The sequence below is a fragment of the Pristiophorus japonicus genome, chromosome 2 (genome assembly GCF_044704955.1).
Source record: "Pristiophorus japonicus isolate sPriJap1 chromosome 2, sPriJap1.hap1, whole genome shotgun sequence".
NCBI classification, from domain to species: Eukaryota; Metazoa; Chordata; class Chondrichthyes; family Pristiophoridae; genus Pristiophorus; species Pristiophorus japonicus.
Genome location: NC_091978.1, coordinates 304,448,750 through 304,463,697, shown reverse-complemented (window position 1 = coordinate 304,463,697; position 14,948 = coordinate 304,448,750). Strand labels below are relative to the sequence as shown.

The 14,948-nt window shown below is 44.3% G+C and overlaps 1 protein-coding gene across 5 annotated transcripts in view; it reads left to right on the top strand.

Annotated features, from left to right (window-relative positions):
- LOC139247491 (E3 ubiquitin-protein ligase MARCHF1-like) overlaps nt 1-14,948 on the top strand; it is an 801,353-nt gene that overhangs the window by 274,894 nt on the left and 511,511 nt on the right. For all 5 annotated transcript variants that reach the window (XM_070871648.1, XM_070871643.1, XM_070871642.1 and 2 more), the window contains one exon: nt 9,886-10,088. In XM_070871648.1, coding sequence (XP_070727749.1) covers nt 9,993-10,088 — 96 coding nt within the window. In that variant the 5' untranslated portion in view covers nt 9,886-9,992. The remainder of the gene's footprint in view (nt 1-9,885; nt 10,089-14,948) is intronic.

The following is a 14,948-nucleotide window of genomic DNA, read 5'->3' as shown; positions in this document are numbered from 1 at the left end:
GCATTAACTTCAGAGAATCTCAATTTCACTGCCCGTTAAATTCAGTTTCTGTGCTCAAAGAATGCAGGTGAGTGCTAAATGAGGCACTCATAGTATAGGTGAGCGGCATTAGGCTCTACTCGCTAACGAATATGAGGTGTTGTGTAATCGGGAGTGAGCATTGATGAAGGCGCCTTCCAGCCATTAAAGTGGAGAGTCACTGGAGTCTGCACACCAGCCCCAATGATTCAGGGAGTGCAGAACGGCGAGATGCTTTGGGATGAAATACAAAGTCCTGTGATGGCCCTGCAATGGTCCGGGGACTAAGTGGCTGCAGATACATCCTGCACTCACTGCCACTCATAACTGACCATTGGAATGGAAGTTCCTTGACAGCAGTGGCGCATCCCTTTATGTAGTGCCCCACCAGCCAGCTGGTTCACTCCTCCGCTCCCTGGCGTGAGGTGGTAAGGCGGGGGCACTAGTTAAGTTTGCAGATCGAATGCCCAGAGCTCGCTGACGTCATGATCTGTATGGCGAAAGGTGTTGACTATTATCACTGGTGCTATAGGGCTGGCTAATTTGCGTGTGGCGCAGGATTCTCCCTACTACTGCCTGAGCACCCTGTGAGTGCCCCCACCAGGCATTAGCTGGAGGTCCTAACATGCCAAATTTCTCTCCCTATATTTGTGCCATTAACCAGCTCTGGGAAGTTCCACAGCACAACATTTGGCAGAGCAGGGAATGATTGAATGCAACTTCAGGATTTCTGCATTTATAAGAACATAAGAACATAAGAAATAGGAGCAGGAGTAGGTCATTTGTCTCCTCGAGCTGCTCGGCCATTCAATAAGATTATGGCTGATCTGATCATGGACTCAGCTCCCCATAACCATTTACTCCCTTATCGCTCAAAAATCTGTCTATCTCCGCCTTAAATATATTCAATGAGCCAGCCTCCACAGCTCTCTGGGGCAGAGAATTCCATAGATTTACAACCGTCTGAGAGAAGGAATTTCTCCTCCTCTCAGTTTTAAATGGGCAGCCCCTTATTCTGAGACATGAGTGGAAATATCCTCTCTGCATCCACCTTGTCGAACCCCCTCATTATCTTATAAGTTTCAATAAGATCATCTCTCATTCTTCTGAACTCCAATGTGTATAGGCCCTCATAAGACAACCCCTCATCTCCAGAATAAAGCTAGTGAACTTTCTCTGAACAGCCTCCAGTGCAAGTATATCCCTCCTTAATACGGAGACCAAAACTGTACACAGTACTCCAGGTGTGGCCTCACCAGTACCCTGTACAGTTGGAGCAGGACTTCCCTGCTTTTATACTCTATCATCCTTGCAATAAAAGCCAAAATTCCATTTGCCTTCCTGATTACTTGCTGTACTTGCATACTAACTTTTTGTGTTTCATGCACCAGGACCCCCAGGTCTCTCTGTACTGCAGCATTTTGCTATTTTTCTCCATTTAAATAATAATTTGCTTTTCTATTATTTCTGCCAAAGTGGATAACCTCACATTTTCCCACATTATACTCCATCTGCCAACATTTTGCCCATTCACTTAGTCTGTCTATATCCCTTTGCAGATATTTTGTGTCCTCCTCACAATTTGTTTTCCCACCCATCTTTGTATCATCAGCAAACTTGGCTACATTACACTCGGTCCCTTCATCCAAGTCATTAATATAGATTGTAAATAGTTGAGGACCCAGCACCGATCTCTGCGGCACCCCACTAGTCACTTTTTGCCAACCAGAAAATGACCCATTTATCCTGACTCGTTTTTTCTGTTAGTTAGCCAATTCTCTCTCCATGCTAATATATTACCCCCGTTAGCTAAATCCTGAAAGTACGATCAGTTTCAGAGGGGTAATGATAATTTGCTGTTATTACCACCATAAAATCTGAGCCATTAAAGTTGACCTTCGTGTTTTTGGAATAGGAAAGAAAGAAAGACATGCACCTTTCACGACCACCGGACATCCCAAAACACTTTACAGCTAATGAAGTACTTTTTGAAGTGTAGTCATTGTTGTAATGTAGGAAACACGGCAGCCAATCTGCACACAGCAAACTCCCACAAACAACAATGTGATAATGACCAGATAATCTGTTTTAGTGATTTTGATTGAGGGATAAATATTGGCCAGGACACCGGGGATAACTCCCTGCTCTTCTTTGAAATAGTGCCATTGGATCTTTTACGGCCACTTGAAAGAGTAGACGGTGCCTCGGATTAATATCTCATCTGAAAGACGACACCTCCAAGAGTGCGCCACTCTCTGTACTGCACTGGAGTGCTCAAGTCTCTGGAGTGGGATAAACACGCAACCTTCTGATTCAGAGGCAAGGGTTATACCAACTGAGCCACGGCTGAAGGAGGGGAATACTAACAAGGACTCCCCTGCTCTTCTTCAAATTGTCCCATAGGATATATTATGTTCACCTGAGAGGATAAGAGGGGGCCTCAATTTAATGTTTCAATCGAAAAACATCTCCGACAGTGCAGCACTTCCTCAATACTGCTTTTGTTGAGTGATAAAGTGTTAAATCAAATTGAAAGTAGGGTTTAATAGCCCGTATTGTCTTACACTAACACTCGCTCTGAGATATATAATTATTTTCTTGGTATGAATATGAATATGTTATGAATCATATAACATTTGGCTCATTATTCTTCATTATAACCATACATTATGCATTTTAAGTATTTTTTAACAATAAAATAGGCATTTTGATTGCTCTGCATTTAAAGAGCACCGACAATATCAACATCATTTCTTTTGATATAATGCAGTATTTTGCAACAAATTGGGAGTAATATTGAAGTACAGCAGTAGTGTGAAACTGGTGCACAGCGAATCAGCAGCTTGTTCTTCACTGCGCTCTATTTTCTTTTTCATTGTAAGGGAAAATGAGGCACAGTGTAAAATGGGCTGCCGGTTTGCTAAGAGCTCATTTCATGCTGCAGGCATCAGCCAATTTTGCCTCCATTAACTTAGAACGACGTGAGGTGCCCTTTTACATCTATAATAAATTCAGAATCTTGAAAGAGGAGAGGAGAAAATATGTCAAATTTATGGTGTGAGGTATCAATACTTTTTAAATATGTGAAATGGGAACGAGTTACCTACTGTGATGAATGCGTAAATTTTTGCCTGTATTTTATTTGAAGATCTTATATAATTTGTATAAATTAGAATGAAACTGCATCAGCCAGCTGTGTCCCTTAAATTTCTGTTGAGATTTTCTTTGTTCAGTAGCAAAGCTAGTTAGTAAGTGCCCAATAGATGCAGCTAGCTGGAGGCAAACAGCCCTCATCAACTAACTCGGTATGAAAGTCTATCCTAAATGTATTTGTGATTGTTCTTGCGTGTCCTGTTTCTTTCTGTGAAGTGCTCTGTAAGGCCATTTTATATGAATTTTCTCGATGTTAGGTGTCTCAAAATGATACCAGGTGTCAAGAACCAGTCAAGAACCAGTACATGAACACCAGTGAGAAAAGCTTTGATTCTTATCAACTATGTTGCCAGCCTACTCAGATCCTCTGGCTTCTACTGATGGTTGCTGCCAGGGGCATGATGACCAATGCCGAAAGAGGAATGGGAAATAAGTGCCATCCTTATTTTGTCCCTCAATGGAGGAGGAATGCAGTAACACTGAAGCCATTGGTGCACATGGTGGATGTGTGGCTGGAGTATAGGATTTTAATCCACCTCACAGTACTTTCCCAAAGGCCATTCATGCGAGTGGAATGAGAAGAAATGGCTGCTCCATCTGATCAAATGCTTAGTGTCCAGAGAGAGTATTAGGGCAGTTGTGTTGGTGTCTCATGTGTGATCAACAAGAACTAACCGTAGTGGCCAGGATCTAGGTCAGTATTTGTAATCAGTTTTGAGCAGGTCTATGGGCCTATAAGTTGAAGAGCAGTTGAAGTCTCTGCCTTTTTAGTGTATTAGCGTGATTGAGATTGTCTTGAAAATATCAGTGGCATGTTCATCCATTTGAGAATGCTGGTCACAATGTGCATGCTTGACTGATTAGGTTGGTGGTCCCCATCCATCAATTTTTGCACATGTCATGGCTTGAGGCCCTTTGTGTTACTTTTCAATATTTAATAATTAGTGCCCCCCCCCCCCCCCCCCGCCCCCCTCATCTAAGTTATCATGTTTGGGTGGCGTTGGACCTCAATATCTCTCAAACAAAGTCACAGCTGTTATGCGGAGTCAAAGTGCCATTCCAACTCACTGTCTGGCGTTTGGATTTGACTTTCTCGTCCTTGGTCAGAATGGGGTTGTATTTGGAAATCCTGCATTGTTCTGGTCAACTTCGGGGGTTATCTTCTATCTCTGGTTATGGCCCTTTGGGATGGGTGGGTATTCTTGGAGTATGGGCTTTTTGCCTGGCTGAGTGGCTGTTTGTTGTGCAAGCCTTGGGCCATGCTAAGTGTTGGCTGGTCATAGTGGGTGTGAGGTGGTGTCCCCTGCGGAAGATGAGGAGAAATTGTTTTATGCAATGAGTTGTTATGATCTGGATGCACTGCCTGAAAGGGTGGTGGAAGCAGATTCAATAGTAACTTTTAAAATGGATTTGCAAATAAAATATTTACAGGGTTATGGGGTAAGAGCAAGAGAGTGGGACTAATTTGATAGCTTTTTCAAAGAACCAGCACAGGCACGATGAGCCAAATGGCCTCCTTCTATGCTCTATAGGAGTTACAATGGTGTCCTACTGAGCAGCACATAGCTTTAGTGGAAAGAGTGACATGATAAAGAGTTTCAGTATATGCTTTGTTGCCAGTAAGTGAATGAGAGAATAGAATGAGAAGAAGGAGCAGAAAGAGGTTATCATGAATCTGAACTGGTAGCATTCCTTTTAATTCCCTTTCTCCAACAGCCTATACAGCCTCCTTCCTCATATAGAATTAGTTTATGAAGGTTAGGACTTCCCCTGCGCCTGCTCTTTCTCTTTTGTTATGGATGGTTTGGTCCTGACGATAGAGTATAAAAAGTGTGAGGTTGCAGTTGTCTTGATAACATGCTTTGGTACCCAAGTGTCAGCATACAGGGCAAAGGGTGCATGAATGTTCTCAAAGTAAAGTGGCACTTCAGCCACAATGGCACACAAGACCATCCCCTCAATTCCATCAGGTAACCTCACATGATTTGAGTGATATTTTGACAGGTAACATCCCTCAAATGCATAAGGAAGTTTTAATACTATAGTCATCAGATTGTTTAATTATTGAGCCAATCCGCTCAGCTTGTAACACACTGCAGAGCAGACAGACAATGTGCAGCTGCTGCGAATTACCAGTGCTCCTGCACTGAACAATCTGCTTAGCTAACTCTCGCCAGCCTGTTGTGTAGCGTCTGCAACATTGTTTTGCAGCTGTTATAATGTGAACTTCAAAGCATCGATGTTTTCAGTGCCCGGCAGCATTCAGTGGATGTAAGGTAGGTCTTGGGAGGGGGGGCAGCCGATCAGGGTGGGGTTGATCAGGAGGGGGGAGGTGATCATTGGAGGAAGGCAATTGGGGGGTGGGTGGGTAAGCAAGCAGGAGGTGGTCTCAGCTAAGGCCGGCATCAGTCTTCGGGACTGCTGTGGAGCTTGGAGGAGCGCTTCTGCTTCTCCTGGCTCTCCAGGAAGGGCTTTTTTTGCAAACTGTTTTTTTTTGCTTCCCTTTTGTGGGCTGCCACCAGGAGCGCTGGAGAATCCTGAACCAGGTAGGTCCAACATCTGTCCCGCTCATCCCTGCTGAATTTTTAAAAGCTGTCCTTTAGCAGGTGTTAGACTCCAGTTTGCATAGTCAAAGTTCGTAACATCTGTTTTAGGCATTCACCCAGAAGTCCAGGAAGTCTAAAAAATTGGTCACATATATTTTGCAGTGGGATCAATGTCTGCGCAAACTGGGCACAGGCCACCCACTGCTAAATTGAAAGGAATTGTTCCATTTTACATTTGAAAAATGGGCGCAAGCATGAAAATTTCTACCCTTTTATTTCTGTGTGCTGCTTGTGAAGTGGCTTTAATGGCCATCAAGTTGGTAATTAGCTTAATTTCATCTAATTTATAATTGAATGGCTTAAGTTAATACTGCCTGCAATGTACCATGAGGAATGTGGATAATATTGTTCTCATGAAGTACCGGTAAAGATAGTCTGTAACCTCATATTTTAAACTCCCCATGATTTCTGGTTTTTAAATAGTACCCGATTGATAACTGAATTGAATGTCAATAGATTTATATTCTGTTCCAATGCCTGGCTTGTGTTTTGGGCGTTTCCAAAGAGGAAAGTGTTTCACCTCCTATTCTGTGCCAGACTTAAGCTTTCACAATATATCACAGTATGTATTTTTACATTTCAGCTGTCGCAGATGAGCTGGGCTTTACCTTTCACCAAATTTGCCTTCCCACCCATTCCAGGAATGTGGACCCCAATTTTATCTACCTTGCCTGGTAAAAACCAGGCGAGGTGGGAGGGGCGGAGAGAGTAGTTAAAGCGGAATGGGGGACTTGCCCATTCCTTTCCTGCCCTGATCTGGCTGACTGCAATTTTAAATCACAGGCAGCACAGACACCCACCCCAAGATCTTATTAAATATGTGGGCCGGGCTCCAATTACGTCTTTGGGGCCTGATGTGCTATTTTAACCTGAGGCCTGGGTGGGAGAGCAGTGGCAGGAACAGCAGCCAGGGCCAGAAGAGGCCAAGTGAGATAAGTTTTAATTTTTCTTTGTTTCACTGTGGACCAGGAGCGCTCTTCTGTGCTCCACCAGGAAAACTTGGGTCACCTCTGCACCGGGCTCCCCCTGCCCCCCCTCCTCTCCTTACATAATGGGGATTCTTCTCCTCGAGCTCTTTGATGGATGGACCTGTGCCAGGGACCGTTTCCACTGGTACCCAACTACAGCCTCATGTCGCCAGAATTTCTGATCCTGCCCGCCAGCCAGTCAGTGATTCTGGCCGAATTTGAAATGTAAGTGAGGCCTGGGAGCTAAAATTTCACCTTATCAGTTTGTCACTATATTAGCTTGTCACTCGCCCTGCTCCATTCCCCTGAACTCCTCTTGCACTGATCCCGTCCCAAGTTAAAACCAAGGCCATGAAGTGCATCCCTGAGATACAATAAACCTTATTGTAACTGTTGTGGGTGGATTAGTGAGTCAATCAGATTTTGGATTTGCAATGTTCACTAAAGCTTTAACTCTTAAAAGCCCATGGTCACTGGCCATGTATTTTAGAAGCAAAAAATGGCAGTATCAGACACGGCTGCAGATAAGCCCTGGTGGCTTATATCCACCATTACCTTTACTGTAAATAAATATGCTCCAATATAACATGTTGGCAACATGTTGGTGTGTAGAGGTGTTTACAGCCTCCATTTTATTGCTCTGTATGGCACTGCAGCTTTAATGCTTGCGGACTCGAAGAGTTAGATTTTCTGCGTGTCATCAATTAGTCCCCATTTCTCTCCCTTCATAAGTACAAAAATAATTACAAAATCGAGTGCAAATGACATTGACTTTTATCTGTGGGCGTTGTTAATTCACTATTGCTATGAGTGTTGTGGAGATAAACAACTTTCCACTGTTCTATTTATTCTTGCTTTTCCTCATTCTCTCTCACTATGGTATATATGCTAACTCCAATCTAATTTTGCATTATTTATTTGAATGTCCAGTTTTACTATTTTATTTTGAATTACTTTTTTAACTTTAAGTAAGTTCTCTGCCTTTTTATTTTGGATCTGGATCTGTCCCATGTAAAATGATGTCAGTTCTAGATTGGCCCAGCAACTGCTCTCTGGAACTAGGTTTTATCCTCAGTTTTCAGTCCTCCATCCCTGAGCTTCTCATGGGTTCAACTTTCTTTTAAATTATATATGATGTTGGCGCCAATAATCCACTCCTTTGCGCCACACTTTGGCCTTAACTCCAATGGGACTGCATCAATCGGGCAGAAAATTAGACTGGGACCTGGATACGATTTATGTTTGTGATTCTATGGGGCCTTGTACGAGTCATAAGAGGGCATGATGGAAGCTCCCAACATTCTCCTGGCTCACAGACACCTGACGTATCATCGGCGACAGTACACCTAGTGTAACGCCTAGTCTCACCTGGCTGCCAATTGTCAATAGTGGGACCCAACTGGGGGTCCAGACATGAGTTGTGCTCTGGACCCCTGAAGAGTGATAATTACATTTTTGAATTATTATTGGCCTCTTATGAAGGGATCCAAGTGGGCTAGTAAATTGCCTACGAGAGGGGTCCTGCCCCCTCCCCAGATCCCAGCAATCAAAACCACAGTATGCAGCTTCCTTGGCAGGTGGGTACCCCAGACACACCCTTACTGCTGTGGGCACCTGTCATTCCTGATCTTCCCCAACCCTGCAAACCTTGGTGGGGATAGTGGTAGCGGCCCCGGGAGGGCGAATCCCGGCACTTACACCTCAGCCTCTCTTTCTCCCCACCCCCAACCCCGTGGATTTCTAACCCCATTGTTTTTAAAGAGTTAAATAATACTGCTGTGTTCTCAGTTGAATACTCAATAATCAAGTTAATGCAGATTCTTACTGTGAACTATTCTTTGAAAAAAGACCATTTATCTTATTTCACTGAATATTTTCTTAATCTTTTTATCATCATTCAAGATATAGAAGAAAGACTTGGATTTATATAGCGTCTTTCACGGCCACCTTTCACAATGACCAAAGCGTTTTACAGCCAATGAAGTACTTTTGGAGTGTAGTCACTGTTGTAATGTAGGAAATATATATTGAAGAAGTTGGGTTGACAGTAATGCAGAGGCTGGGGAGGAAGCAGTTAGCGATACCGAGATCAGGGATAAAGATTCCAATTTATAATGAATTTCAATGTCTCACAGGCTGATTGAAGGTAAGCCACTTTCCAAAGGGAAATGATGAAAGCTGGAATGAGTCAGAGCAGACTAATGGCCCATAGAGGAGAGATTTGGTTTACCCACTAGAGCATCTCGGGTCAGATCTTAGTCTTAGCTGACATTCAGACTTATTTATCTGTGTTGTGTGTTTAGTTGTCCATTCTAGGGTGCTTCTTCTCAAGGGATTGGAAAAACTGACAGGGCCAGTCCTGTAGAAGCATAACCAGTTATACAGTGGCAAACTTATGCATAGCTTTGTAGAATAATAGGGACCTAATGATGGCACAACATATTTAAAAAATTGAAATATCAGTCAGTTATCAGTCGGCACTGTGTTGCAGTAACGAATTGCTGCTTGAATTTTTATTAAGTGAGCTTCTGTTCAGTAGGCCATACAAAGGTAATAAGTACTGAAGGGCTTATCTCTGATTCCTTTTTTCTTCACATTCATTCGGTGCTTCTGCTTAGTATAGTCAGGGCCATTCTCATCGCAATGACCTAAGCAGATTAAATGCATGAACTACCCAGCAGGCTGATGTGCTGCTCCAGAAGGATGAGATTTTTCTAAAATAGGACGCTAAGCCTTTCTGCCTTCTGCGTATTTACCCAGTCAGTATACTGCTGCGTCTCTCGCCACTTGGAAAACTCAGGAGGAATCAGCTGAACAGTAGCAGCAACGGAGAACGTGGGAGTTTTTTGGCCATTAACGAAGCATTTTTATACCTGAGAGACCTAGTTTCCCTCTGTTTCCATGGCAGTTAGTAGAAGCCATACAAATTGAATTGGCTTACAAAATGCACTGTGGGATTCTGGTGGTAGAATGGTCAAGCTATGACTCAATTTGGTTAGAATTCAAGATATCAGGTCTTGCTGAACCACATATTTGGTATGTTAAACCTTGGAAGAGAAATGAATGTGGGACTTTAGTGTACAGCCTTCATTGTGTGGATAGAAGTATGTTATATACATGTGTATTTTATTTATTTACAGAATGGAACCTAACAGAAATAAGATGTGAATAATCATGCAGATGATTTACCTAGGGGAAGTGGAGGCATCTGTCCAATCTGGTATCTAACAGTAGCCTCAACAGTAACATGCCACTGCAGCAGATCTCAGTCGTCCCAGCACGGGAAACCTCCAGTAATGGAAGAAGCTCAATGGGCAAGAACAAAGAGAACAAGGATATGGAGGTAAGACAAAGGCTTGATCTAATAGCATTGGATGCTTCACTCATGGTGGTTAATGTTGCTGGTTCTGTGTTACTGTCTATGATGTTTAAATTTAAAGTGAACTCAGACTGCATGCTAAACAAAGGCCCAAAATTTGTAGTCAGTGGCAAAGTAAAGGCGTTCACCGCTGGCCCTGAGAAAAGCTGCCCACAAAGATCTGTTGATCTCTCTGGCAAGAAATTTGCCTTTTTTGACAAGCAATTGAGATTGGTGTGGTGTCGTGGGACTCTCCTTGTGTGAACTGCTGAGATGTCAACAAGCTATCTAAGCAGCCAATCACAATGCAGAATCTCACAAATGGGGAATAAGGAAGTGAAGAAGTTACTTTTATTCTGACTTTTAAAACTGTTATAGAGACCAAAACAAAGATTAGGGCGCTCACAAGGGGAAAAGGTAAAAGTTTCTTAAAAATTGTAATTTTTATTAAAATGGATAAATTGGACACTCCACAAAATGTAAATTATTTTTTCAAGGCCATAATGTTTGTTTAGCAGTCAATACGCCGCTAAAACCCAGTTTTACCTATTCCAACAAGGTTTAACTTTTAATGGGTTATTTAACAGCGATAGTGATACGTTCAAAATAAAGGATGAAACTGAATACTGTGAACAATGAGTAAGTGTGACCTTAGCTCCTTTAATAAGGTACCTCCTGGGTGGCCTGCTTATACACAATGCTCCCAAGGGATGCTGGGATCTCTTGGGACTCCAACAGGTAGGCACTCGGTGGTGGTGTGATACAGGTTGCAAAGGGTTAAATACATAACATCACTCCCTCGTAAAGTTAATCGTACACTTATTTATAGGGTGAGATGATCTGGGGCCTTTTGCTCCCTTGTCGATCGCCTTGGTACAAATGCGGGTGTGGGTGAGTTGGTTAGTTCTTCATTGGGCTGCTGGGCAGTCGGCCTTTTCGGGCTGCTGGGGATGGTGAGTTCGGCTTCGTGGTCAACCATGCTGTCGGTTGCCACTTGTGTGTGTGTTGGAGGGTTAAAGTTGGTGATGTCTTCTTCTGGTTGTTTGCAGCTGTTGGTGAACCGCAATTTGATTTGGTCAAAATGTTTTCTGCACGTTAGTCCATTAGCCAATTTGACCTGAAACACCCTACTCGCTTCTTTGGCTATGACCGTGCCAGTGAGCCATTTGGGACCATGTGCATAATTGAGTACATACACAGGATCATTGACCTCAATATCATGTGACAAAATTTGCGTGGTCATGGTACATACGTTGTTGATGCCACCTGCTCTCCACGTGATCATGAAGATCAGGGTGGACTAGTGAGAGACTTGTTTTGAGCGCCCTTTTCATGAGCAGCTCGGCTGGGGGAACCTCAGTGAGTGAGTGTGGTCTGGTGTGGTAGCTGAGCAGTACGCGGGACAGGCGGGTCTGCAGGGTGCCTTCTGACACGCATTTTAAGCTTTGCTTGATGGTCCGAACTGCCCGTTCTGCCTGGCCGTTGGATGCGGATTTGAACAGGGCAGATGTGATGTGCTTGATCCCATTACGGGTCATGAATTCCTTGAATTCAGCACTGGTGAAACACAGCCCATTGTCGCTGACTAGGACATCAGGCAGGCCATGCATGGCAAACATGGCTCGTAGGCTTTCAATGGTCGCCGTGGATGTGTTAACAGACATTATTGCACATTCAATCAATTTTGAATAAGCATCCACGACAACCAACAACATTTTGCCCAGAAATGGGCCCACATAGTCCACGTGAATCCTCGACCACGGTTTGGAGGGCCATGATCACAAACTTAGCAGTGTCTCTCTGGGTGCATTGCTCAGCTGAGAGCAAGTGTTGCACTGGCGCACGCATGACTCTAAATCTGAGTCGATGCCGGGCCACCATACATGGGATCTGGCTATGGCTTTCATCATTACAATGCCTGGGTGGGTGCTGTGTCGCTCACAAATGAACGTTTCTCTGCCTTTCTTAGGCAAGACCACGTGATTACCCCACAACAGACAGTCTGCCTGCAAGGACATTTCGTCTTTACGCCTGTGGAACGGCTTAATCACCTCCTGTATCTCCGCTGGGACACTGGATCAGCTCCCATGGAAGACACAGTTTATTACCAAGGACAGTAAAGGATCGACTGCATGCATTACCATGAGCAAGTCCGCAGGTTGTGCCATTTCCACGCCGGTGATGGGCAATGGTAGCCGACTGAGAGCTTCAGCGCAGTTCTCTGTGCCCGGTCTGTGGCGGATTACATAGTTGTGTGCCGACAGCGTGAGCGCCCATCTTTGGATGCGGGCAGAGGCATTGGTGTCAATCGCTTTGCTCTCAGAGAACAGCGATATGAGCGGCTTGTGGTCAGTTTCAAGCTCAAACTTGAGGCCAAACAAGTACTGGTGCATTTTTTTATATCCATAAACGCACGCCAGAGCCTCTTTTTCAATCATGCTGTAGGCCCTTTCAGCCTTGGACAGACTCCTGTTCGCATAAGCGACTGGTTGCAAAATCCCCGATTTGTTAGCCTGTTGTAACACACACCTGACCCCGTATGACGACGCATCACAAGCTAGCACTGCTCCTGCTGTACCTGCCAGCACTACAATCAGCCGTCACCCTCCTGCAGCAGCCTTCCTTGCACTGCTCTTCCTGTTGGTCACCCATTTACTATCTGACTGTGTACCCTTTACCTGCGGTGAGACCAACTCGCTAAACATGCTATTCACGTCATTCGCAGCATCGTGCATGCATCGTGCAAGAAATTGGAAATATTTCACTCGTACTCCTGATAAATCAATCACCCTTTACACAGAGGGTTGTACGATCTGGAACTCGCTGCCTGGTGCATGCAGAAACCCTCACCTCTTTTAAGAGATGGTTGGATGGGCACTTAAAGTGCCGTAACCTACAGGGTTACGGACCGAGAGCTGGCAATTGGGATTAGACCGGATAACCTTTTGTTGGCCAGCGCAGATATAATGGTAAGTACTGCAGGGAATCAAATGCGGTCAGGGTGATCTCCTGGACTAGTTTCGATCACCTGGATGGGTTGGAGAGGAATTTTCCCAGATTTTTTTTCCCTAAATTAGCCTGGGTTTTTTAATAGATTTTTGCCTTTCCCAGGAGATCACATGGGTGGAGTGTAGAATGTTTCAGTATAAGGGGTGTCGCAGTTGTGTGAGGCGGATTGGTTGGGCTGGGAGCTCGTACCCTTTCCGCCATTGTTCAGTGTTCATAGTTTTCTATGTAACCTTCAGGGCTGCTGACCCAGGGCTGTGCGGCTCTTTGTCAGCCAGTATGGACACGGTGGTCCGAATTGGCCTCCTCTGCGCTGTAAATTTCCATGTTTCTATGTTTCTAAGAAAAAATAAAGAACATGTAGTGATATCATATCTTCAGGATTTCGCAAACCACCGCACAAGCAAATAATTACATTTTGAACTATAGTCACTCTTGTTGTGTAGGCAAGTGCCCACAGTAGGCAAATAAAATGAAGGGCCTGTTTGATTCTTAGATGTTGTTGGTTGAGGAATAAATGTTGGCCAAGACACCAGAGAACTTACTTCTCTTATTGAATCATAGAATCATCGAATGGTTACAGCACAGAATGGGGCCATTTTGTCCGTCGAGCACATGCCGGCTCTCTGCAAGAGCACTTCAGCTAGTCTCACTCCCCTGCCCTTTCCTCTTGGCCCTGACATTTTTTTTCCTTTCAAATAATTATCTAATTCCCTTTTGAAAACCACAATTGAGTTTGCCTCCACCACCCTGTCAGGCTGTGCATTCCAGTGCACTTGCTGCGTAAAACAGTTTTTCCACATGTTGGTTGTTTTGCCATTCACATTAAAGCTGTGTCCTCTGGTTTGCAACCTTTCCACCAATGGGAACAGTTTCTCTCTACTTGCATCTGTCTAGATCCATCAAGATTTTGAACACCTCTATCAAATCTCTTCTCAACCTTCTTTGCTCTAAGGAGAACAATCCCAGCTTCTCCAGTCTATCCACGTAACTGAAGTCCCTCATCCCTGGAACCATTCTCGTAAATCTTTTTTGTAACCTCTCTGAGGCTGTCACATCCTTCCTAAAGATTAGTAGGTGAATCGTTAACCCCGTCACGAAACTTCCTATCAAAGAACCATCTGGAAATTCACCGTTTTCATCTATGAAGTATTAGATTCCTCGCTCTAGAGGAAGCAGCGTGTGACAGCCCAAGGAAGTAGTGTACGGCGGCGGTCATCTCCCTCCAAAACAGATACACCTACTGTTGAGGGAAGACTCATCAAGGGAGGGCAGCAGCAGCCAAGTTCATAGCACCATGGGTGGCTCTGCTGCACAGGAGGGCAGGAAAAAGTGTGGGAGAGCTATATAGTGATAGGGGATTCAATTGTAAGGGGAATAGATAGGCGTTTCTGCGGCCGCAATCAAGACTCCAGGATGGTATCTTGCTTCCCTGGTGCAAGGGTCAAGGATGTCTCAGAGCAGGTGCAGGACATTCTGAAAAGGGAGGGTGAACAGCCAGTTGTTGTGGTGCATATAGGTACCAATGATATAGGTAAAAAACGGGATGAGGTCCTACGAGACGAATTTAGGGAGCTCGGAGCTAAATTAAAAAGTAGGACCTCAAAAGTAGTAATCTCAGGATTGCTACCAGTGCCACATGTTAGTCAGAGTAGGAATCGCAGGATAGCTCAGATGCATACGTGGCTTGAGGAGTGGTGCAGAGGGGAGGGATTCAAATTCTGGGGAGGTGTGACTCGTACAAACTGGATGGTCTGCACGTGGGCAGGACCAGAATCAATTGCCGAGGGGGAGTGTTGTTTGCTAGTGTTGTTGGGGAGCAGTTAAACTAACATGGCA